General features: G+C 42.7%; 4 protein-coding genes across 4 annotated transcripts; 2 read left to right on the top strand and 2 right to left on the bottom strand.

Moving 5' to 3' along the window:
- Positions 1-27: 27 nt before the first annotated feature.
- LOC135607256 (large ribosomal subunit protein P1-like) lies at positions 28-1,128 on the top strand. The gene is made up of 5 exons (XM_065098929.1): positions 28-161; positions 257-347; positions 452-575; positions 673-764; positions 846-1,128. Exons 2-5 carry the CDS (start codon positions 276-278, stop codon positions 897-899), a joined length of 342 nt encoding a protein of 113 aa, XP_064955001.1. The 5' UTR covers positions 28-161; positions 257-275; the 3' UTR covers positions 900-1,128.
- A 4,789-nt stretch (positions 1,129-5,917) lies between these two features.
- LOC103977926 (subtilisin-like protease SBT3.5) lies at positions 5,918-9,957 on the bottom strand. Its single transcript, XM_009393585.3, has 10 exons — positions 9,821-9,957; positions 9,655-9,746; positions 9,480-9,577; positions 8,331-8,492; positions 7,638-8,248; positions 7,488-7,549; positions 7,158-7,412; positions 6,958-7,075; positions 6,711-6,882; positions 5,918-6,627 (listed from the first exon to the last, which is right to left on the bottom strand). The coding sequence occupies exons 1-10, from the start codon at positions 9,947-9,949 to the stop codon at positions 6,083-6,085; spliced, it is 2,244 nt and encodes a 747-aa protein (XP_009391860.2). The 5' UTR covers positions 9,950-9,957; the 3' UTR covers positions 5,918-6,082.
- Positions 9,958-15,894: 5,937 nt separating this feature from the next.
- On the bottom strand, positions 15,895-17,387 carry LOC135607254 (protein EXORDIUM-like 3). The gene has a single exon (XM_065098928.1). It carries the CDS (start codon positions 17,303-17,305, stop codon positions 16,217-16,219), a length of 1,089 nt encoding a protein of 362 aa, XP_064955000.1. The 5' UTR covers positions 17,306-17,387; the 3' UTR covers positions 15,895-16,216.
- Positions 17,388-19,112: 1,725 nt separating this feature from the next.
- LOC103977924 (transketolase, chloroplastic) lies at positions 19,113-22,912 on the top strand. The gene is made up of 7 exons (XM_009393583.3): positions 19,113-19,735; positions 20,358-20,448; positions 20,582-20,687; positions 20,779-21,061; positions 21,163-21,311; positions 21,401-21,554; positions 21,672-22,912. Exons 1-7 carry the CDS (start codon positions 19,220-19,222, stop codon positions 22,626-22,628), a joined length of 2,256 nt encoding a protein of 751 aa, XP_009391858.2. The 5' UTR covers positions 19,113-19,219; the 3' UTR covers positions 22,629-22,912.
- The last annotated feature ends 400 nt before the right edge of the window (positions 22,913-23,312 follow it).

The following is a 23,312-nucleotide window of genomic DNA, read 5'->3' as shown; positions in this document are numbered from 1 at the left end:
TGGAAGCCAACCAACAGGAGGGCTCCTGTTCGCTGAACCCTGACTCCCACTCGATACGGCATATTCCAGTGAAACCCTAGGTGTTCATCTATATAAATCCCTCGTTTTCTCGCCGCCGTAACCCTTCTTTGCGCTCGCGTCTTCTTAGCCGCCCAAATCAGGTATTTCTCTATCTCTCTCGTCGGTCTGCATCCCTCTATTCCTGTTTTCCTAGAATTGATCCCCTCCTCGTTTTTTGATCTGTCATTCGACGAAGAATTCCTGGTCGCCGCCTGATGGCCTCGATTGGAGAGCTCGCCTGCTGCTACGCTGCTCTCATCCTGCACGACGATGGCATCCCCATCACGGTAATCCGCCCCTTACATCCCTGTTTCTTTCTTCAGCGTGCCTTCTCTCGTTCATGCATTATTTTTCATTGATTTCCTGATTCGTCCCACCGTGTATCGTTCAGTCGGAGAAGATCCTGACCCTGGTGAAGGCCGCCAAATTGACGATCGATTCCTACTGGGCGCCCCTCTTCGCGAAGCTCCTCGAGAAAAGGAGCATCGATGACCTTATCTTGAGCGTCGGATCCGGTTCGTTCTCGTTACTTTTCGTCCTTCTCGTCCGTTTCATGCGATTAAAAATCCAATTTTTAACCTCATTTTTCGTGATATTCTTATATTTTTGCAGGGGGCGGTGGTGCTGCGGTTGCAGTCTCCGCTGCGCCGGCTGCTGGGGACGGGGCTGCGGCCCCTGCTGCTCCTGCAGCTGAGGAGAAAAAGGTGAGAAATTTTCTCTTCTTTTGGGGTTTTATTTATGTTACACGGTAGTGTTTGAAATGTTTTTCGTCATTGTTGTTGCAGGAGGAGCCCAAGGAAGAGAGTGATGATGACATGGGATTCAGCTTGTTCGATTAGATAGGCAGAGAGAAAGCTCTATGTTATCGTCCTCTGTTTAGATACGAATGTTAGGTACTTGTTGCCGCCATCGTGTCTGGTCTTCTATGCTATTTTGGTTAATCTATTACGAGTCTTATATGTTTGCTTAGTTGAATTCGAGATGGCAGAGTTATTTCCTTGTGGATTTTCAGGTTTGTTCACTTTGTTATCAATGTTTCTTTTTAGTGAATTAACGTTCTTCGATTCATTTTGTTTCTCTGAGCTATGAACATTAGTTGCATGCGTAATTTATGCTAAATAATGCTTCCTTCTCTATTTTCATTTTTATTGAAGACGTCTTACTTAAAGTTGTATATGATCATTAGATTGACATATACAACTTATCAATCCTCATAAGAGACCATTGGAGAATTGCCACCCCTAATCCTAAGAATATCAACTCAGACATTATGATTACCAACATCGATGTGTGGCTAGTTACAAACAATCTTTTGTATTAACAGATTGATTTTGATCAACCTTTCCCATGTATAAGAAAATGATGAGATCAGATACTGTTTATGTTGGAAGTATAGTAACACAAAATCAATCCTATAGATAAAATCACTTGGGAAAAATTACTTTGAATTGCATACATATTTTTATTATAAAGATTTTAGAAATCAACTCTTATCTAAATATGATCCTTATTTTGGTATTGTTTCCGATGTGAAGTCTCATTTTTGACTCTCTATGAAAGAGTTTCTTTTCTCATCTTGTTGATGTATGTGAAAGATACAATTCGAATTATGCAAACATGAAAAACCCTAATCACCTTTTTCTTATATAAGCTCTTAAGAATATAATTATAGTTAGGTCAATAAGTGCATTCTTCCCTAAAGAAAAAGTTTTAGTTGATGTAATTGAGTTAGGAAATAGTTGATCTCTTCAAGTTCTCATCGAATTAGTGGAAGTTCAATTACACAATTTTGATCTTGAATATACATTATAGGCTCTTGGCAAAGGTAGGTGCAACTTATCCAATCATTTCTTTTCTTGGATGTAGGGAAAGTCACTTACCCATGTCTTTTGACTGTACAATTAGATCATTATGGAATGAAAATCTGTCACACTTTTCTTATAAGTATATTTTAGTAAACGCGATTATACTTTTAGGATTTAGGGTTGTATTCTAGTAATCACGAGTATACTTGGAACCAAAGGAAACAAGAAGACAAGCATAACACAATTTCTTCTTATGGACCTAAGGAAATTTAGGTTTGTTGTGAACTAACTATGCATAAATATCAGTATGATAAATGGCCAATGAGTTCATGAAAGAATTGTGACGATCACTGCCCAAAGATGACATGGGTTGAGGGAGTACATTGCAATGGTTGATAAGTCATATCAGGGGTTATGCATTTTAGTCAACTATTAATGTGTCACCATTGCGAAGTATAGTGTCATTCCTTCAACCTTGAAAACACTATCTATAACTGCTTGTAGTCAACTTTACAGGTTGATATTAACAACAGTAGCAAACTAGCTGGTCCCTGTTGGTTTACCGATTACCAAAATCAATGAATGCAGTCTCATGTATGTTGTCTGAATTCATTGTTATTAGCATATCCCATTTTTCATCTTTTGCTTTTGTGAAGCTGAACTTTCAGTTTTGTTTGCTGATCATTGATAGTTGCGGTTGTCTACAACACAGCCATAAAACACACACAAATGCGCACAATGGAGACTGCAGACTAGCAACTTCATGAGAGCTTTTTATCGTTAATAAACTTAGCTTTCGATTCAAGTGCCTTTTTCGGATTCTTGGATCTCTTTGTTGTTGGTTTTTCTCTAAGAAATTTTTGTTACTATGGTGAAAGAGCAAGAAACGCCCGTTTTTGGATCTTTTTCTTCACTCGTATAGTTGATGGTTTCTCAACAATGTTTTTGTTTTGGGAGATCTAACTTTTGTATGTAGAAAACCTTTTTCAGTATCAGTTATGCAACATGTTGCATTGGACTTGTGTAAGTAGTTTGCCCCGAATTGGGTTGGATTAAGCCTGATTTGAGTTAGATATGAATTGATCTGAATCGAGCCATAACTATCTGAAACCATGCCTGGTCGAATGAATGCCCTCGAGTTAGATCGAGGCACAGATATGTCAACTTAATTTCAAGTTATAATGATCGTTACTATAGAAATGCTTGTCGTTTTTGTTCCTGATGCGCATCGCATTTCATTTCAGACAACACACTCTACAGTCCATTATTTCTTTTCCTCTCCGTACAAAAGACAAATAGGAAAACTCGGTGGTTGTTGTCCGCATGACTTAGGAGACATCAGAGAAGAAATCTTGGATGATCGATCACCCGAACTGCGATAGGAATTCGTACTGTGTGCTTTCCCCCACCGCACCATGTCAAGCTTCCGAAGGTGAAGTACCCTTGTTCCACGTGAAGCGGTGCAAAGGTCACCGCAAAGGTGTCCGTCGTCCGGGAGGAGTTGAACCGGAGGAGACTGCACTATCGCCTCGTAAGTGGAATTCGCGTCGCCTACGTTGGTAACGCTTCTCCACACCGTCACCGGCGTGTTGTTTAGGTCGGGAATGGAGATGGACGGCAGATTCAGGTGATACAGGCGGTGGTTCACCAACTCGCAAGGTTTTGACGAAATGCTAGTGCGGTGGAAGTACTCGAAGTAATATTTAGGATCGACGTCATAGACAAGCCCAGGATCTGCAGCTCTGTTAGGATCGGTGTGGCCACCGCCAAAGTCGAAAGGATCGGCGAGCTTTCGAGGAACCAACCCCCTCTGCTTCTATCGGGTGCCGTATGCGTTGGTTGTGTAAGCTTTCAAGGGCGGCGGTCATACATCTCGTGATCAGCAGCAACATCTCCTGAACGGAACGGAGGAACGGTAACATATCTACTACTCACCAGTCGCTACGAGCGCTGATTTGACGGCGGCAGGAGACCATTGGGGATGCAGTGCTTTGAGAAGAGCTGCTACTCCAGATACATGTGGGCAAGACATGGAAGTCCCCGACATGAACTGATACCAAGTGTTCGCTGCGGCCAAGATGCCGACTCCCGGAGCAGTGATATCAGGCTGACCAGACGACACAACCATGAACACATTCGTTGGTTTGCTTTCTTCTTGGGGTGATGAGTGATGAAGTAAAAGTAGGTACCTTCACCAGTTCTGGGCCCTCTCGACGAGAAACCTGCCACCCTCGGCGACATCACCGTGCTTCCCACGGTGGTGGATGCTGGAGTCACCTTCACCATGGCGGATCTGCCACTGTTGACACCATCGGTTCTTCAGAAACAGCCGTAAGGTGTTCGGAAGAACGAATATGCAGGAATCAAACCTTGAACCTTCCCGTCGCGCATAGTTCGATATTTGTCGGCCTACGTCGTAATCTACGAGGACACATATTGAGTCTTCGCAAGGTATCCTGCAACTATGACACTGCTGCTTTGAGTTGCCTCAAGTTTTGGTCTTATATCAGCGCAGAGAACCATCTTCCCTGCTACATCTGTGGAATTTAGATCGACTACGGGCACAACTTCGATGTAGTAACTATCAGCCATCTTCTCCTTACCATCTGAACGCAAAATAGAAAGAGAATAAAGGAATCAGTAATCGACAGTGCTCACTCACCTAAAACTAAACGCGAGCTCTTTGAATGAATCCGTGATCCTTGGATCCGTAGAACATAGATTGTCCCTGCAACAGAATTTTAGTCAGCAACATATTAAGAACAGCTCGTGAAGAATGGGGGTGTTGGTCATAACCCAGTCCGAGGTAGTCAGTCCCAGCTTGGCGTGGTATGTAGCGGAACGCTGCGGCTTGGCTGTATACTGATCACCTCCGGCGATTCTTAACACGAAAAAGATGGTTTTTTGACATTATAAATAAATATAATTCAAAGTGAAAAACAATCCTCTCATTCTGATATCTAAAACAGAAGAATGGATGCGTGGCTAACCAACCTGCATTGTTTATATATATAATTCAATTTAATGTCTAAAAAAATATATATGGATCCATCATATTTTGGTGGAAATAAAAAAAAAAATATAAAGAAAATAGAAAAACTATTTTCTGAATAAATCAGAATAATATTAAATATATTAAAATAGAAAAACTTTGATAGATATCTATATATGATACACTAGTTTTTAGTTTAGACCAAACATTTACAATAAGTTGTTCATTTACTTAGAAGCTCAGATATTAAAAAATATTACATGGATATGATATATTTCCATGGAAATAAAAAAACTTAGAGAAAATAAAAAAATTCATAAACTATTTAGATTTCGAATAAATAAACAATATTAAAAAAAATTAATTAGAAAAAAGATGATATATGTCAATCAAAGTACAATGCAATATTAAAACAACAAAATTCAAAGCATTTGGATCAGCCTTTCTATGTGATACACTGTTATTTGCTTTGACCCAAAAAAAAACTATGTATCAAATATCAAGGTTTAACTTTTTTGGATTACATTTTTACTATAGTTTGTTCGTCTATTTAGAATCTCAAATGTTAAAAAATATTACATGGATATAACATATTTTAGTAAAAATAAAAAGAATATGAAAAAATAAAAAAAAATCATAAAACTGTTTATATTCTAAATAAATCACAAAAGCGATAGATGTCTATATAAGTATAATTCAAAACTTTCATAAAAGTCTTTATATACGATACACTATTTTTAGTTTGATCTTAAAAGATAGTATATCGTATATTAAAAATTGATTTTTTTAAGCCAAACTCTTATAATAAGTTGTCCAACTATTTAAAATATCAAATATAAAAAAAAATATTACATAAATATATCATGTTTTGATGAAAATAAAAAAATGAAGAAAAATAAAAAAAAAATCGTAAACTATTTATGTGGGTAAAATTCAAAGCTTTCATTAAAATTTTAAAATATTCGGATCCGTTCTTATATACTATATATTATTTTTTATTTGACCTAAAAAATAATATATGGGGCGGTCGTGGGCCACCACGCTGACCATGCCGTCGAGGGACATAAATAGGATGGATTTGCTTTTATTCCTCATGCATCTAAGTGCACGTTTATTTTGAAGATAGAAAGAGGAGCACAAGCTGCTTGACACGACAAGACATAACTGGGCTCCATACCATCACAATCTTACGTGCCTTAAAAGGCATCTATTCCAAAGACATATCTTAGGAGGTATCTGAGAACTCATCTTGAACGATCACCCGAACTGCAAGAGGAATTCTTACCGAGTGCTTCCCACCATCAACCCACGTCAAGCTTCCGAACGTGAAGCCCCCTTGCACCATCTGAAGCGATGTGAACTTGACCATAAAGGTGTGCACCTTCTGGGTACAGTTAAACTGGAGAAGAGAAGGCTCGACGGTCACTTTAACGCCTGAAGGAGACTGCACCACCGCCATGTAAGTGGAATTCGTGTCGCCCACATTGGTGACGGTTCTGAACACCGTCACGCAGGTCTTCAGGTCGGGAATGGAGATGGAGGGCAGATTCAGGTGATACAGATGGTGGTCCACCAAGTCACAAGAGCCCAATGCGTCATCGCTGCAGTGGAAGTACTTGAAGTAATCTTTAGGATCGACATCGTAAATAAGCCCAGGATCTGAGGCTCTGTTGGGATCGATTTGACCTCCGCCGAAGTCGAAAGGATCGGCCAGCTTCCGCACACCGCCGTTTGCTTCTATTGGGAAGCCGTTCGCGGTAGTTGTGCGAGCTTTAAACACAGGCGTTCATATGTCACGTCAGCGAACGATCATGAGCGGGCAAAGAGTTGCATGCACGTAGCAGATTACTCACCAGTTGTTACGAGTGCGGATTTGATAGCAGCAGGAGACCAATGGGGATGCACTGCTTTGAGAAGAGCTGCAACTCCAGATACATGAGGACAAGCCATTGAAGTACCGGACAGGAATTCGTACGAATCTCTCACCGCTGCCAATATAGTAGCTCCCGGAGCTGTGATGTCAGGCTGGCCAGAAGGCAAACGTCAAGCCATTGAAGAGAAACAAGACTGTTATTTTTCCGTGAAGGAAGATGATGATACCTTAATTAGTTCGGGGAACAGTACGCTCGGCCCTCTGGAGGAGAAAGCTGCCACCCTGGGCGCCATCACTTCGCTCCCCAAAATGTTGGATGCCGGGCTCACCCTCACCACTGGGGAACTGCCAAATCAACTGACGTTAGATTGGAACATTGGCTTCCCGGCGTTGGAGAATATCCAAGACGAGAGAGAAGCTAGCAAACCTGGAGCTCGTCACGTATGCCAATATTGTCGCGCGTCTTCCTCTATCTACATTGACACACAAAACTTGGCAAGTTGAGAGGAGGCCGAGTGGGGGTCGTGCGACAATAACACCCGCTGCTTTGGCTTCGTTCAGCCTATTTGCCACGTCCTGGAGGTAGGCAGCGGCAGCGACAGCGCGGGCAGGAGGCTCGCCATCATCGCACAATACAATCTTTCCTGCTACATTCGTGCAGTTTATGGACTCCGCCGAGCAACTACAATGGACGGAGTATAGGTTAATATCTGTCCTTTTCTGATATCCTAACCAAAAGACAAAGCACACTAGTTACCTCCCACCATCCATCAGCTCTATGGATCCGTCATGGTTAGATCCGTAGAACAAAGATTGTCCCTGCAACAGAATTTAGTCAGCAATTGATCACGAGTAGATGCGAAATTTTCGAGTTGATCAGTAGTAGTAAAGATGAAACTCATGCTACCGAAGCTTGATTGTCTCCGAAGGTTAGGGCGGTAGGAAAAGAGCGATCGATGCTGCTGGCTGCGACGGTGATCACCCACGGGAGGTCATTAGCAATGGTCTGAGGGACGGGGCCATCGTTGCCGCCGGCGAAGACCACCGGTATCCCCTTTGCTGCCGCGTGTATAGAAGCATAGTATGGGTTAAGCTGCCCACCGAGGGACAGTGACAAGATGTCCACACCATCATGTATAGCGTCATCTATCGCCTTCAGCACAGTGGCGTCGAGACACCCTACACCGACCCAGCACGCCTTGTAGATTGCTAGCCGAGCACGAGGAGCTCCTCCTCTCGCGGTGCCGGAACCCAGACCATGGAAACTCACATTACTCACGAACGAGCCTGCTGCGGTGGAAGCCGTGTGCGTCCCGTGGCCTTGGGAGTCTCGGGGAGACTTGTACTCTCCCGCCAGCTGCGAAGGGTCGATGCCTCCGGCATACCATCTTGCGCCGATGATCTTTCGGTTGCAGCTGTGGATGCTGAACAGTTCGCCTGTTTGGCATATTCCTTTCCAACGAGATGGCACGGGGCCATAACCATGGTCGTCGAAGCTTCTGGATTCCGGCCAAATGCCTGCGTCGTCGTTGAAATATTGCATGACGATGTGAAATTAGCAAGCTCGTCGACATTACATTACTCGATGGCCGATGCTTACCTGTGTCTACAAAACCAATGATGACTCCATCTCCGAAGTTGCTTTGCCGAAGGAGGCCTGTGGGTTGGTGTTGGTTATAATTCAGGCCGAGGAATTCCCAGCTTCGCGTAGTATGTATGGGAACGCTGCGGCTTGGCTTGACACTGATCACTTCCGGCAATTCTGACATGAAAATTGCGGCATATTATCTTTATTATCATTATGATCTCGATTGAATTACCTATTTAAAAGATTAAACCAACAAAGGAGACATGATGTGTTCATCTTTTTTAGGGAAATTTACCTAGAAAACTCCTTGCTAATTAACCTTTTTACTAGATAGAAGGGCTTTCTTTTTCTTAATTTTGGATGGTTGTATTAGAGAAAGCGATTATAATAATAAATAATAGTAACGTTCAAGCCATCAAGTCTTAAGATATTTAGTTCCAAATCAGAGTCAACGAGTTCAAGTCAACTCATCACCTATGTAAACAACTAAATCTCAAAGTATCACCAATGTTTTTTTTTCCTCAATGTGATCTGTAACTTGTGATCATTGATTAGGATACGCGATGGTTAAAATATTTAATATGCAAGTCAAAAGAAGAAGAATTATCTTAATTTGTTTTATATTATATCTTTTCCGTCTCAACGTTACTCTTCCTCCTTCATCTCTTTGGCATCTTTCATTTCTTCCATATTCTCCTCCTCCGTCGTATCCTTTTCTATCAACATAGAAGAGAGGGAAGAAAAAAAAAAGAAAATGGTATAGTAATTCGGTTTGTGTTGAGGTTGATACTCAAACTCATAAAAAATCAAACGAAGACATACTTATCAATCGTCACACCACTTGGTAAATTCTTTGTAGAGGGACACTATTTGATAAAAACTAATCTGCAGGGGATTTTTCTAAGTAAATTATCCCCTTTTTATTAAAAAAAAAAGGTAAGCAATACAGTCCATTTTTTTTTGACTAAATCTCTCTTTCTATTATGAAGTGCATAGACAAAAGAAAAAAGAAAAAGAAAGTTGCAAGTAAAAGTCCACTCATGCAACTGAGGTGCACTCACAAGAATACCAGCATATCTCTCCATCTTTTCTTTGATCGTTTTTGTTATCATAAAATAAAATACATATAAAGAAAAACACTTAGAATGACTGGTTAAAAACCTGCGATTTGGTCCGCTAGAGATTCTGTGAGCATGGCCGCAAAACCCGAAAAGCCATGTCTGTAGCTGTAGACAATAGAATTCATAGCTTCCTCCATGCTGAAACGCCAATTCCAGTCCTTCGTAAGCATAAGGGAGAAAAGAGGAAAGAGAAGTAATCAGTCATGCAGATGTACCTTCCCAGCAGTGAAGACAACAAATCATGGTGCGACGCAGTCACAAGGTCTGGATCTTCATGTCGTCTCTCTCCGAGGTACACGATATACAGCTGAAAAATAAAGACACGTTTACTCGAATTTAGCAAGTAATCGATCAACAATATCAGAGCAAATGGACTTCCACCTTCGTTGATGGTTTATCTGCAAATGCCTCCAATGGGAAGGAGTTCAACGTGATGAGAAGGAGGAGACATATGGAGGATAGGAAATGCTGGGAAGCCATCTTAGTTTGGTAATGGAGGAGAGAGCTCATATCATGGCTCTCCTTATAAGCACGTAATGGCTCATGGCAGAAGGTTTACCAACTCGAAAGATGAATACAAAACATCCCATTTTCTCACCTGCCACCATGGACTAATTCAAGGATCGACGCTTCGGACAACGAAACTGAGTTGCCTGAGTCATAAGATCATAAACTTATATGATGCTTTCATCATCAATTTGCAGTTTGAAATGTTGGAAAGTGGGATTAGAAAAAGTGTTCTGGATAGCAATGTATGACTAATTCAATCACATCAAGTTTCACAGCTCCACTCGTTTATAAGATCCATCGCACAGTACGTTTAGTCGTGCGAAAGAGACGAAGAAAAGGAATACAAGTCGTTAGAAAATTAGATGACTACTTCAAGTTGCAGAGGAGGTAGGAGACTGCAGCTCCGATGTCTGTCTCAAAAGCTCCAAGTCCTCGTCTGTACTTTCTTCATAAGCATTTAAGTATGATTGTCTATAAATAGGTATTTACTATTATATTTCAAAGACTTTTGTCGAGAATTAATTAAACGTCTAGTTAGCTATAATAGGGATAGTTGGTGATTATCTATAAGCATTTAAGCTTGTTATGTTAGTGTTGAGATTTATAAGTATTTTGAAATTTCTTATACGAATGTGGAAACAAGAAATCCTAATAAAACTTAGTAATTTATATTTAATTCTTTTATAAATATATCGTGTGTCTCTAGATTTTGATGGGACAAAGCAAGATAGAAGGAATACCATATTGAATCTCATATTTTGATAATCAAACCAATTGATAAGTGTTTATGATTTAATCTGTGTTTTGAGTGACGCAGAATGCTTCGATCAGGGAGAGACAATTAAAACAGTAAGAATTATGTTAGGCCAAAGAAAAACGTATCAGAAGATTGGACGTCGGGTCAGAGGATCGATCGACGTATCGACAAAAGGTTTCGGGCCAAGAAGAGCGGATATTGAGCCAAGGATATCGGAGTTGCGAAGGTCAACTGGTCGATTGGGCAATAAGTCGCAAAAAAGAACAATGCGCCGAAGAATCGGACAAAGCGTTAATGGACCAATGACATGTCGGACAACATGATTTATGCTTAGTAATAATTGTCTAGATCGAAGTGTATTTTTGTATGTGCAGGATTAACTACGATAGTAAGACATAAAGCAAAATGAAGTCCCGGAGTCAAGAACGTGATTTTGTTGGGAGTTCGAGAGTTCATCGAAAGTCTGGACGTTCGTCGGAAGTTCTATCGGAACCAACCAAGAAGTCCAGGAGCTTGCCAAAGAAGCTCATCGGAACTCGCCAAGAAGATCATCGTGAAGTCCAGAAGCTTGCCAGAAGTCCGCCGAAACATTACCGAGAGATCGTCAGAAGTTCGCCGGAAGCTCATCGGAAGAAATCGAACTTATCTTGCTTAGAATATGTCTTAGGAATCGTAGTTAGCATATAATTAGAGTTGAGATTGGGAGGTAATCCCATCAACTCTGTTAGGGACTAACTGGGCCCAAAGTTGGACTGGTTTGGACTAGATTCAAGGCCCAACCAGGGTGCTGAAACCTTGGCCGACAGTGGCATCGCCTAGGGAACATCACCCCAAGAAATTTGGGCGATGGTACCGCCCAGGTTGGGCAGTGGTACCATTAGTAATAATGCTACCAGCAGTGGTACCGCCCTTGTTCGGTGGTAGTACCATCTAGTACCAGATCCTGCGGCGGTAGTACCGCCTAGGAACGGTGGTGGTATCGCCAGTACCTAGGAAGAGACATTTTTAGGCTCCAAGTTTGAATCGACTTGAAGCCTATAAATACCTCTCTCATTCCTTGTTAATACACACAAGAGCACAGAAAATTTAAAAAGGGAAAAAACACTATAAAAATCTCTTGTGAGAATCCTCCTCTAGTCTAAGTGTTAGAATAGTTTGAGAGAGGAGTAAGTGCTTGTAAGGGTTGTCTCCTAAATCCGATAAAAGGAGAAGAGGGGTGTAAGAAGGAGGTTGATCTTCACCTATTAAAGGAAGATCGATAGTGGATACCGATGGCCTCGACGGAAGAGGAATCGACGGAGTGAATGTAGGTCACGACGATCGAACTACTATAAAATTGGCATGTTCTTTGATTTGTATTTACTTACTGCAATTTACATTAACTGCAAACTGCCTTCAATATGCTTTTACTTCGCTTTCAAAGTTAAGCATTTCCGAGTTCAGTTTTATCATACGAAAGGATTATCCGAAACCAACGTTTTTATCCGCTGCACTAATTCGCCTCTCCTCTTAGTGCCAACTTGTCCCTAACATTAGGTACTTTTAGGTTTTTGTGTATGATGTCTGGTGAAAAAAAAATAATAAATTTTTCGGATTTATGTGATATGTATGTAAGGGAACTCGTACAGAGGATAAATTTTGTAATTGATCTTATATATTAAAAAGTTTAGTTTTCTTCGTAAATATATAGACGTGAGTTGTTAAATCATATTAAATTTTAGGATGATTTTTAGTATGTTATTTTGATTGTTAATTTCTTATGGATTTTTTTATTTTAAAATTTTCTCCTCTCTTTCAAATAAGTGATATGAAAGCCTAAAAGATCTAATGGTCAAAGATTCAATAAGAATAATCAATGAAAAATGAAATGAGTGTGGAGCAAAAATATTTTCTCTTTAGAGTTATGAAAGTGGATAAAATACTTAGAGTGATTATTAAGATTTATAAGTATTTTAAGATTATCAAAGTTAATATTATAGAATAAAAAGTATGAGTTTAAAAATAAGTTCTTGTGAAGAAAAAAAACCCTAATAATTATGATTTAATTATTTTATAAATATATCATATATTTTTAGTTTTGATAGGGAGGAGGGTAGATAAGATATGAAGAATATTCTCGGTCCTCTTAGGTTTAGGATGTCTAGAAAGAGTTCTATTTAGAATTTTTAGAGATACCAAAGAAAAGATATAAATTCTTTGAATTTATTAGAGAGGTGTACAAAAAAATTTATGTTTAAGTGGTATAACTCAAATATCTTATAATTAATCTCATATATTAAAATTTTTAATTTACTTTGTGGATGTAAACAATGGTTGTTAACCCACGTTAAATAATTTTTAATATACTATTTTAATTATTAATTTATGGTGGATTTTTTATTTTTATTTATTTTTTTTTCTCCCATCGGATAATATCGTAATTTCTTCTGTCCATTTTTCTATTGTGCTTAGAAACCTTCTTAGGTAGGATGTCATCATCCTATAATATTTTTATAAGAATAAAAAATTATTGGTGAGAGAAAATATATTTAGGAATCCTTCTATTTAGAATTTATACGAGAGAAAAGATAAAAATTCTTTGAAAAAAATCGTAGGATAACTCATGGGTTTTGTAATTGATCTCATATATTAAAAATTTTATTTATTTTTATTGATGTAGATAAAAGTTATCGACCCATGTTAAATAATTTTTAATATACTATTTTAATTATTAATTTATGATGAATTTTTTAGTTTTTAATTTTTTTTCTCCCCCATTAAGATGATGATTTCTTCTATCCATTTTCCTAATGTGTAACATGATTCTATAAGAATTAAAAATTATTATTATTATTATTATTATTCTGGGGGATTTCCATACACTAATTCTACTACTACTAATAAATAAAAAAACTCAATCGTTGCGGTATAAACACCTTACCTAATTCTAAGTTTTGTTTAATCTCCAGCAGAAGGCAGTTGACTTTAGCTTCTTTTTTTGGGGCCACATTTTGTTAAAGAATCTTGAAACAAATGGCTAATCATGTTCGATTTGGGCTTCAAGGGAAATGAGAGAGAGTTGGTCGACCAGACAAGCATCGAATGGAGTCTTGTGACTGCAGACTTTTCTTTTGTCTCATGCTTGAAAACCATGGGCAGGATAGAGGAAAGCTGTACAGAGAGCAATGGTATAATAGCTAGACTTTGCAAATCCTATCTTGGTTTTGATCAGCTTATAAGATCTTCATAAATGGGTGTTAAACTTAATATTATATGATTATATACGTTTGTGGTTGGTTGCCTATATTTATAAACATACCAATGAATAAGAAATATTTAGGAACATATTGATTTTTAAATCAATGATTTTGATTTGATTTTAAACCTGTTTAAATTTTTTTTTAATTTGATAAAATCGAAACCAACTATTCCACACTGAACCGATGGAAACTACTCCAAAGATCAAGATTTGTCACTAAGCCAAGAACTAACAACTAGAACGAGCTTTCTGATGCACAACACAAGCAGAGTTTTCGGGGAGTAATCATAGTTCTGCTCCTTGCTTTTAGCAGCAACAGTCGAATTCGGAACGGTGGATGAGCCGCAGAGGGATTAGCAGAGTCCCTGTAAGTAGCACAAAGCTGCTGCCTCAACTGTGTTTTGAAAGAGGATAGCGACAACTCAGGCTTTTGATTTGGAACCGTATCTTCTCATCCAGGATGCTGTTCTATAAATTTATTTTAATACAGTGTTCACCGGAGCAATACTTGCGTCCTCTTCTCACTTACATCTCGATCAGAATATTAAGAATATGAATGAGGAAATTTTAGCACAGAATTCGGAGAAAACTCTATCTTTTTGAGCTTTTTCATAAGACTTTTTTTAATATATGAAACGCCTTATATGATAAATCTATTATATCTATGCTATGGAATGTAAGACTTACGGTGTCAATTATGTTTTTGGCACGTCCACCAAAACACTGCAATCTAGACAAATGAACTCAAAATTCAATAAAAATCAATGCATATACAAACATAAAGTCTGAAGAAGCTGTTTCTGAGAAAAATTCTTGGCTTTGTACTCACTAGTCAAAACAGGATCTCTTTATATCTGGGTAATTGTAAACCGACCACCAGTCTCAAACCCCAATTACCAGTAGTGTTTGTCTGCCAATTGTTTCTTCTAACTATTTATTACTTTGTGGTCTCCGTTTTCAATGAGCATATGGCCTCATTGACAAAAGTGTACATCTCCACTGCACATGATTGCACCCCCAGCAGTGGCACAGAACAATGGCCTCATTCTATTCGTTCCAAAAGCTACTGCAGTGGAGCTCATTTTTAGATGCTTCAATGGTTGATTGGTCCCCAACAAAGACTCGGGGCTTGAAAACTCGCAGACCCGACCATTGACCGGTGTTATCACCTAAATGATGGCATGATACCCTAGAAAAAGAGGAGCTTTGCTAATAGTCTAGCACCTCTCTCACAAGCCACTCTTGTTATAGGCTCCGCATCTGGCGGATATGAACACTGCACCGCAGCTTCTCCATCGAAGGCCATTCCACTCCAAGGTGGAGTCACTGGTGTCACGGACGATCGTTCTTGTCCGAATCCAGTGTCTGACACAGGGAAGTATTGTGCTTCGGCATGGTAGCTTTTCTGCAATCATCTCGAATTCGTATCGACAAGCAGTTGAAATATGAGGACTGCAGAGATCCATGCTGTCTTCTCGTTCCTGGGAAGAAGGTGGGGCTCTGCTCCAATAACTCTCTTCTTGCAAGTTGGACAATCGAATGATTCAACGAGTGATGGACCTACTCCGCACTCATGCTCTTGGATTATTGTGATTATTGGAGTTCATGTTCAGAATCGCTCAGCAAATGCGACATTGTTCTGAATCCCTCCTGTTGCTCCAACTAGTTCGGGCCTAAATCGATAGCTGTCCCGATCCGGAAAGATAACGCCTTTGGACAAGGATCGACGTCCCACGGTCTTTTCACATGCCCCATAAGCAAACCTAATCATCGATCGGCAGCACCAGCAGCTAGTGGACCACTTCTTCTTCTCCCTCTCCATCTCCGGACTACAACAGTACCTCCTGCTACATGTTCTTGTGACCTGAATGCAGACCATATTGAAAGCAGCAAAAAAGTTTGGAGAGGGGAAGAAGGAATGGCGTAAGGAGAAGGAAAAGCACAGAAGCAATCACTAAACCCCAAGACATTATAATCACCAACAGCAACATCAAGAGCGTGGGCCTGCCGCGCTCCCACCTCTCTCTCTCTCTCTCTCTGTACACACACTTCACAAGAACTACTAGCTTACTTCTTCTTCCTCTTCAGCCCTACCCTCTCTTCTTATTTAGCTAGATAGATAAGTAGAGGGCCTTGAAGCAGCCTCAGACATCATGCACACAAACAAGAAACAAGAGATCTTCTTTTACTGGTTTTCTGTTCTCTCTTCTTTTAGTGCGTGATGGCTGGCTACTGCTGCTGCTAAATATTAATGAAGAGTGGAATAAGACGGCTAGTGATCGAGTGCATTGGGTCCGCTACAGTAGCTCAAGTAGGGATTCCAAATCCACTGCACCAAAAACTTGCGGCCGCCCAGCCCGTTCATGTTGTAGGTGGCGCCGCTGTGGCCGTCGAGTAGCATCTGACCCGTGTAGGCCCCGCCCCCGCCGGTGCCGTAGATGCCCTCACAGAGGTCAGCGATCTCGGTGGGGAAGCAGGGGTCCTCCCCGGCGTACCACGCGTTGATCAGGGGGTTGGACGCCATCTCCGCTAGCTCGTGGGCCACCACGCTGACCATGCCGTCGACCCCGACGTCGCCGTTGGGCGGGCGGTCTGCCGTCCGCGGCCCGAGGGCGAATGGCGGCACGGCGAAAGGGTAGGCACAGATCCCGGGGCACTGGGTGGCGGAGTTGCCGATCCAGGCGTAGGGGAGAGTGTAGCCAACGATGGCCGGGAAGGTGAAGTAGTGGAAACCGCAAACCTGGACGCAGAAGTCTTGGACGGCGACGTCCGAGGAGGTGAGGACGAGGTAGAGGCCACCCCGGGGGTTGACGGGGAGGGGACGGCGGGGGGAGTTCACGGCGTCGCGGATGACGGACTGGATAGCGAGGCGGGAGAGGGCGCGGCCGTGGGAGTAGCGGCGATCGGACCGCTCGGCACCGAGGAACACTGTGGCGGAGACGTTGGCACCGGTCTGGTCGGTGTACAACCGGACGGTGCGCCACCAGGCAGCGACGGAGGGGTGGGGGGCGGAAGGGGCGGATATGGAGCGAAGGAAGGCGCGGAGGATGTGCTTCTGGGCGGGCGCCCACGCTCCGTACCAGATGGGGTGGACGGTGATGTTGGCGGCGAGCACGGGGCCCATGTGGTAACGCAGCTTCACGAATTCCGACGACCCCTCGTACTTCTTCGACGCCCCGATTCCCGCAGCGGCGGCGGCGGCGGTGGTTCCGCTCCCACCGCCACCGACGCTCATGGTGTTGGCTGTGGCGTTGCCAAGGAAGTGGTGCGGCCACGGGCGCCATGCCGCGACGCCTAGCGGCAAGGCAATCGCCAAGGCTACAAGGGTGACGAGCAAGAAGCGGGAGCTTGTAATACACATTGTAGGAGAAGAGCCTACAAAGAAACGCCTCAGCTCTCAGTGGTGGTGAGGTGAACAGAAGGAGGGGGGAGGGGTCTCTTCTAAATAGCTGCTGGCTTTTGTTGCCCAATTACGAGGACGAGAAAATGTGCGGAGGGATGCATACGAACATCTCGCTCTTCCTATTGGAGCAGACAAATCAGAAGGACGGTCGAGATTAAAGGAACTAGTGCGATGAACGGTTCTGAACGAGAGTAGAAAAGCGCGCCATAAGTGGCGGGGGTTGAACAGTGGGAGACAGGTTGGAAGCTCTGTGTGTGTGGCTGTCAGGGCTGTCCCCACCTGCCTGCGAACGCATCCCCAATCCAACTTCGCCGTTCTCGATCGTATCAGGAGAACCGAAGGACATGCGAGCAGAGGAGTACGTATCACCTCGCCGTGTGGGTCCCGTTGCAGTCCTAACAAGGGAAACTTGGCGATCGCAGAGGCTCGCGTCCGGTGCTCTCGCTCCCCTTGGTACGCGGACGGCGACAAATCATCCGGGACCCAACCAGTCCGGCGTCTCGGAGGGAGATAATAATTCGGCGGGGGGGGGGCACATCGCTTTCGGGCCCAACCCCGCGGAAGACAGGAGTGGTGCTCCCCTTGTACGATTATTATCCTCCATACTTCGCCTCATGCTGTAAATATAAGAACGCTCGGCCACCTCGCGGGGGTTGAATCCCAGGAGACTTGATGCATCGGTAGAGGCAGCCCCGTCCACGATCACGGACCGAACTGATGGGGCGCCATCTGACGCACAACACGAGGGCCTCTTTTATTTCTCTCGGGGACATTGTCGCAAACAGTTGGTGGGGTCTGCAAATGCGTACTATTTATACAGCGGCACTACGAGCGAGTGGCGCGTACACGGCTGTGCCGGAGCGCAATGATGGGGTTAGATGGTGGTGGTAATGCGTGCATCTACCACTCGCTCCACCGTCCGTCCGAATTAGGTCGGCGTTTAAATCATTCCGGTCACGGACGTCTCTTTCGAATCCCCAAATTGGTGGTGATTATTATCTGCGACATCAAAGTTAATTACAAATAGAATACACATCAAATAAACTAAGATCCTTTTGAAAGCGAAGAAGAAGCTTCGACTTGGCTAAATCCATTGAGCAAGCCTTGGTCAAGTGTAATTTGCAAGAAGATTCATCCAAGCCCAAGTAATGGACTCACCTAAATTAAATTTAATCCCATGCCAATCGATGGGTGAAGCCCAATTCAAATGTAGAGCATTTCGATTTGGCCCAATCAGCTACCCAAGCCTATCTTGTTTGTCGTAAGACGAGAGACCAAAACCAAATGATTTAAATGCCTCGATCTTCAAAGTCGAGCCTATCAATTTGACTTTTCATGCTCAAATCTGAATCGGAAGTGGGTAGGTGAGCCGCATCTAATAAAGCCAAGTTGGCTTCTCAGCATTCATACGAGACCGCAGCCTTGTTTTACATGTCCCTTTTCGATGGATCATCATATTCTAAGTGAATACGTAATTGTCTACGACTCTATGGAAGCCAATATAAAGAAAAACATTAAAAGAAGAAGATTATGGTGGTAAGGGTTTGGCAATGTGACAATGGCGCTTGTCCTATGATATCAGACTGTTGTGATCACCAGTCACGCATCCAACCTACTCATTCCATCATCAACGCGGTGGGAGGAGGAACTAATTACAGGCATTTGCTTTGGAATCCACCAACTAGAAATTAAAAGAAATAAAACAGAGGAAATTTTGGTCAATGAGACAAGATGGTCCCACAGCCAGCAATATGATCGAGCCTCGCCTTTTTCCCTTTTGTTCTCTTCAACTCACGCCTTTCTTAACCCGAACCAAATCTCAGGGGGAGAGGGAAGAGAGGCGGATCAAACGTAGCAGTAGACTGAGAGCCCATGGCCGCTTCCTCCTCCGTGAACGCCGCCCGAGCCCTCGTGGGCCTCGCCGTCTACGACCATGGCTCATCTTCCAACGCCCGCCCCGACCGCGTCGCCCTCCCGGCCGGCGGATTCGCCCTCAGATCCCACGCCGCCTGGTCACTCACGTCCTCTCCCCGCTTCCAGCAGTGCGCCTCTCGCCGACGGCCCAAGCCCTGCTCCTCTCGCCGCGCTGCGCCCGCCAGGGCCGCTGCGGTGGAGACCCTCGAGGCCGCCGCCACGGATGCCCTCGTGGAGAAGTCCGTCAACACCATCCGGTTTCTCGCCATCGACGCCGTCGAGAAGGCCAACTCAGGCCACCCGGGCCTCCCCATGGGGTGCGCGCCCATGGGCCACATCTTGTACGACAAGGTCATGAATTACAACCCCAAGAACCCCTACTGGTTCAACCGCGACCGGTTTGTGCTCTCCGCCGGCCATGGATGCATGCTCCATTACGCCCTGCTCCATCTTGCTGGCTACGATAGCGTCAAGGTACGGCCTCCGATCTGTCCCGAGAGTTATTTCCAGATTCGACGATGATATTACCAAGGATATTGGGAACTTGATGGTGATCTTACTTTTGCCATCTTTATCTTCAGAGATTTGGATCGTTCTTCTTCTTCTTTTACCCATATACTTTGATCTTATCTGTGGTTTATGAGAAGTTCTGTTTGGTCGCTTTTGCTTGGCTAAATCTTAGATTTCTTGATCTATTCTATCGCGAAGTCTTCTGCTTCTTGACATATTTCTCAGCCTAACAAGAAGAGAATTTGATAGATATGGTGGTCCATCTAACTTTTTCTTTGTTCTTAATCGTGGGGTTATCTATGTTTATTTTGTTGGAGTTATAGAGTTTCTAAAGTGGGAGAACTTCTCGTTTGAACGGTTCATTCAGGCATCTCTATGTTAACCAATCTATTTAGCTATGGCCTGTCGTGGAAAACTCATATTAGTACACTCCACTTCATGGGTTGCAGCTTCCTAGATATAATTGAAATCTTGCATTTCATCACCTTGATTATGTGAATGAGAGCTCAGTGTTCAGTGGTTTCAGTGGTCATGCTTTGATTTGTATCAGACTGAAGTAGTTTCGATGATTGTAATCTGATTTTAGATGGAAGACTTGAAGCAATTCCGTCAATGGGGAAGCAAAACTCCTGGTCATCCTGAGAACTTCGAGACACCAGGAATTGAAGTCACTACTGGTTCGTTTCTATATCATTTTATGATTCACGTATTTGATTGCTTGCTCTGTCCAGATGTCCTGTTCTTGCTTTCTATTGATGGTTGGTTGTTAGGGAGTTTGAGATATCAATTAATTGTCACAAAATGTTGCAGGTCCACTCGGCCAAGGTGTTGCTAATGCTGTTGGTTTGGCTCTTGCTGAGCGACACCTAGCTGCCCGTTTCAATAAGCCTGACAATGAGATTATTGACCATTACACGTAAGTTCTCTTCACGATTACCCAATTCTATCTTACTTATATTTGTGTGCTGCATTTTGTGCATAAGACTAGCTTGATTTTGATGGTGTAGATATGTGATGCTTGGGGATGGTTGTCAAATGGAGGGCATCGCAAACGAAGCTTGTTCTCTTGCTGGGCACTGGGGTCTAGGGAAACTTATCGCTTTTTACGACGACAACCACATCTCCATTGATGGTGACACAGAGATTGCATTTACAGAAGATGTTATTGATCGTTTTGAGGCTCTCGGATGGCATACCATCTGGGTGAAGAATGGAAACACCGGGTATGATGATATTCGTGCTGCCATTAAGGAAGCAAAGGCAGTGAAAGACAAACCGACTCTTATCAAGGTTTGTTTCCAGAATTGCTTTTTGGGCACCAAGGACATGGTCAACTGGTTGCATTTGCTTTGGGAGTGTTAGAGCTTTGACGAAATACTGCATTCTTGCAGGTCACTACGACCATCGGATATGGATCACCAAACAAGGCAAACACATACAGCGTACATGGAAGTGCATTGGGTGCCAAGGAAGTTGATGCAACTAGGCAAAGTCTCGAATGGCCATATGAACCTTTCTATGTGCCTGAGGATGTGAAGAGGTCAGAAACTATGTAATTCCTACTATAATTGTCGAATAAAAATAATATTTTTCTGTTATGTGAATATATGCACTGGTTTTATGCTTCAGTCACTGGAGCCGCCATGCCCCTGAAGGTGCTGCTCTTGAAGCTGAGTGGAATGCCAGATTTGCGGAGTATGAAGAGAAGTACAAGGAGGATGCTGCAGAGCTGAAAGCTATCATATCAGGAGAATTGCCTTCTGGATGGGAGAAAGCCCTTCCGGTGATCACCTCTATTGACCCTTCACCTTCTGTTCTTCTTACAATATCTGTTATTATAGTTACATTTACGTTGTGAGATGGATTATACTATAAATTAACTTCTTTGCTTCTTTTCCAGAGATATACTCCTGAAAGTCCTGCAGATGCAACTAGAAATTTATCGCAGCAGAACCTAAATGCACTTGCAAAAGTACTACCTGGGCTTCTTGGTGGTAGTGCGGACCTCGCATCCTCCAACATGACATTGTTGAAGATGTTTGGTAACTTCCAAAAGGGCACACCTGAGGAGCGGAATGTTCGTTTCGGGGTTAGGGAACATGGGATGGGTGCCATCTGCAACGGCATTGCCCTTCACAGCCCTGGTCTTCTCCCTTACTGTGCTACTTTCTTTGTTTTCACCGACTACATGAGAGCTGCCATGAGGATTTCGGCCTTGTCTGAGGCAGGAGTCATCTATGTGATGACACATGATTCAATTGGTCTTGGGGAAGATGGCCCTACCCATCAGCCAATTGAGCATTTGATAAGCTTCCGAGCCATGCCCAACATTCTGATGCTCAGGCCTGCTGATGGGAACGAGACTGCTGGGGCCTACAAGGTTGCGGTGCTCAACAGGAAGAGACCGTCAGTCCTTGCTCTCTCACGACAGAAGCTTCCTCAACTTCCAGGAACATCAATTGAAGATGTTGAGAAGGGAGGATATACCATTTCTGATAATTCTACTGGTAACAAACCAGATCTGATTTTGATCGGCACTGGTTCAGAATTGGAGATTGCAGCGAAGGCCGCAGATGAGCTAAGGAAGGAGGGGAAAACAGTACGTGTGGTATCTCTTGTTTGCTGGGAGTTGTTTGATGAGCAACCAGATGAATACAAGGAGAGTGTCTTCCCCGCTGCTGTCACTGCAAGGATTAGTATCGAAGCAGGGGTCACACTTGGATGGGAGAAGTATGTCGGAAGCAAAGGCAAGGCGATCGGGATTGACCGGTTTGGAGCAAGTGCTCCTGCTGGGAGAATATACAAGGAGTTTGGCATAACAGCAGAGAGTATTATTGCGGCAGCCAAATCTCTGTGAGGTAAGCTCTGTCAGTGATCACAAGGAGAATTTAGATTTCAGTGTCAGTTTGAGGATTCTCTAGGGCAAAGGAACCTTGCTTAGTAGATTGAAACCTTTGCCTTTAACCTGCAATAAAATTTTCAAATGTCCTTGAGCTTTTCCTTTCTCATAATTGATGGAGTTTTCTTCTTTAATGAATGATTGCATTTAGTTGTGCAACAAATCGTAATATGTATTAATTATTTGAATGTCGAATACTGTTTCGGGAATTTGTTTGGATTAACTAGTCCGTTTTACTCTCATCTTCCGGATTCTTTTGAGGTCATGCTGTCGGGTTCCCATAACATTCATGAGGCATCTTTTTGTTCAAAGGAAAACCTCCAGTGCAGGGTTGAAATCGCATCCTTAGTTTAGAGATTCCTTGGTTGATCTGTTATTTGTTATTGCATGCAAGATATATCTACTAAAGATATATCTGCTAAACAATTTCTGTAGACTGAGGACATGACGCAAAACGGTTGAGGATTTTTGCTTGTGGATTAAGTTGTGTCAAACCAAAGTGATATCGTTAATAAGTTAACGTAGTTCTTATGGAAATAAAAGTTAATGGTGGAGATGATCTTGTGTATCGAAGAGCTTCATTTATATTTCTCCCTTTGAATTGAAGTTTAGCATATATATTGTTATTTAAACTATAAAAAC

The sequence above is a fragment of the Musa acuminata genome, chromosome BXJ2-3 (genome assembly GCF_036884655.1).
Source record: "Musa acuminata AAA Group cultivar baxijiao chromosome BXJ2-3, Cavendish_Baxijiao_AAA, whole genome shotgun sequence".
NCBI classification, from domain to species: domain Eukaryota; kingdom Viridiplantae; phylum Streptophyta; class Magnoliopsida; order Zingiberales; family Musaceae; genus Musa; species Musa acuminata.
The sequence above is the reverse complement of the archived record's forward strand: the minus strand, read 5'-3'. Positions and strand labels throughout refer to the sequence as shown.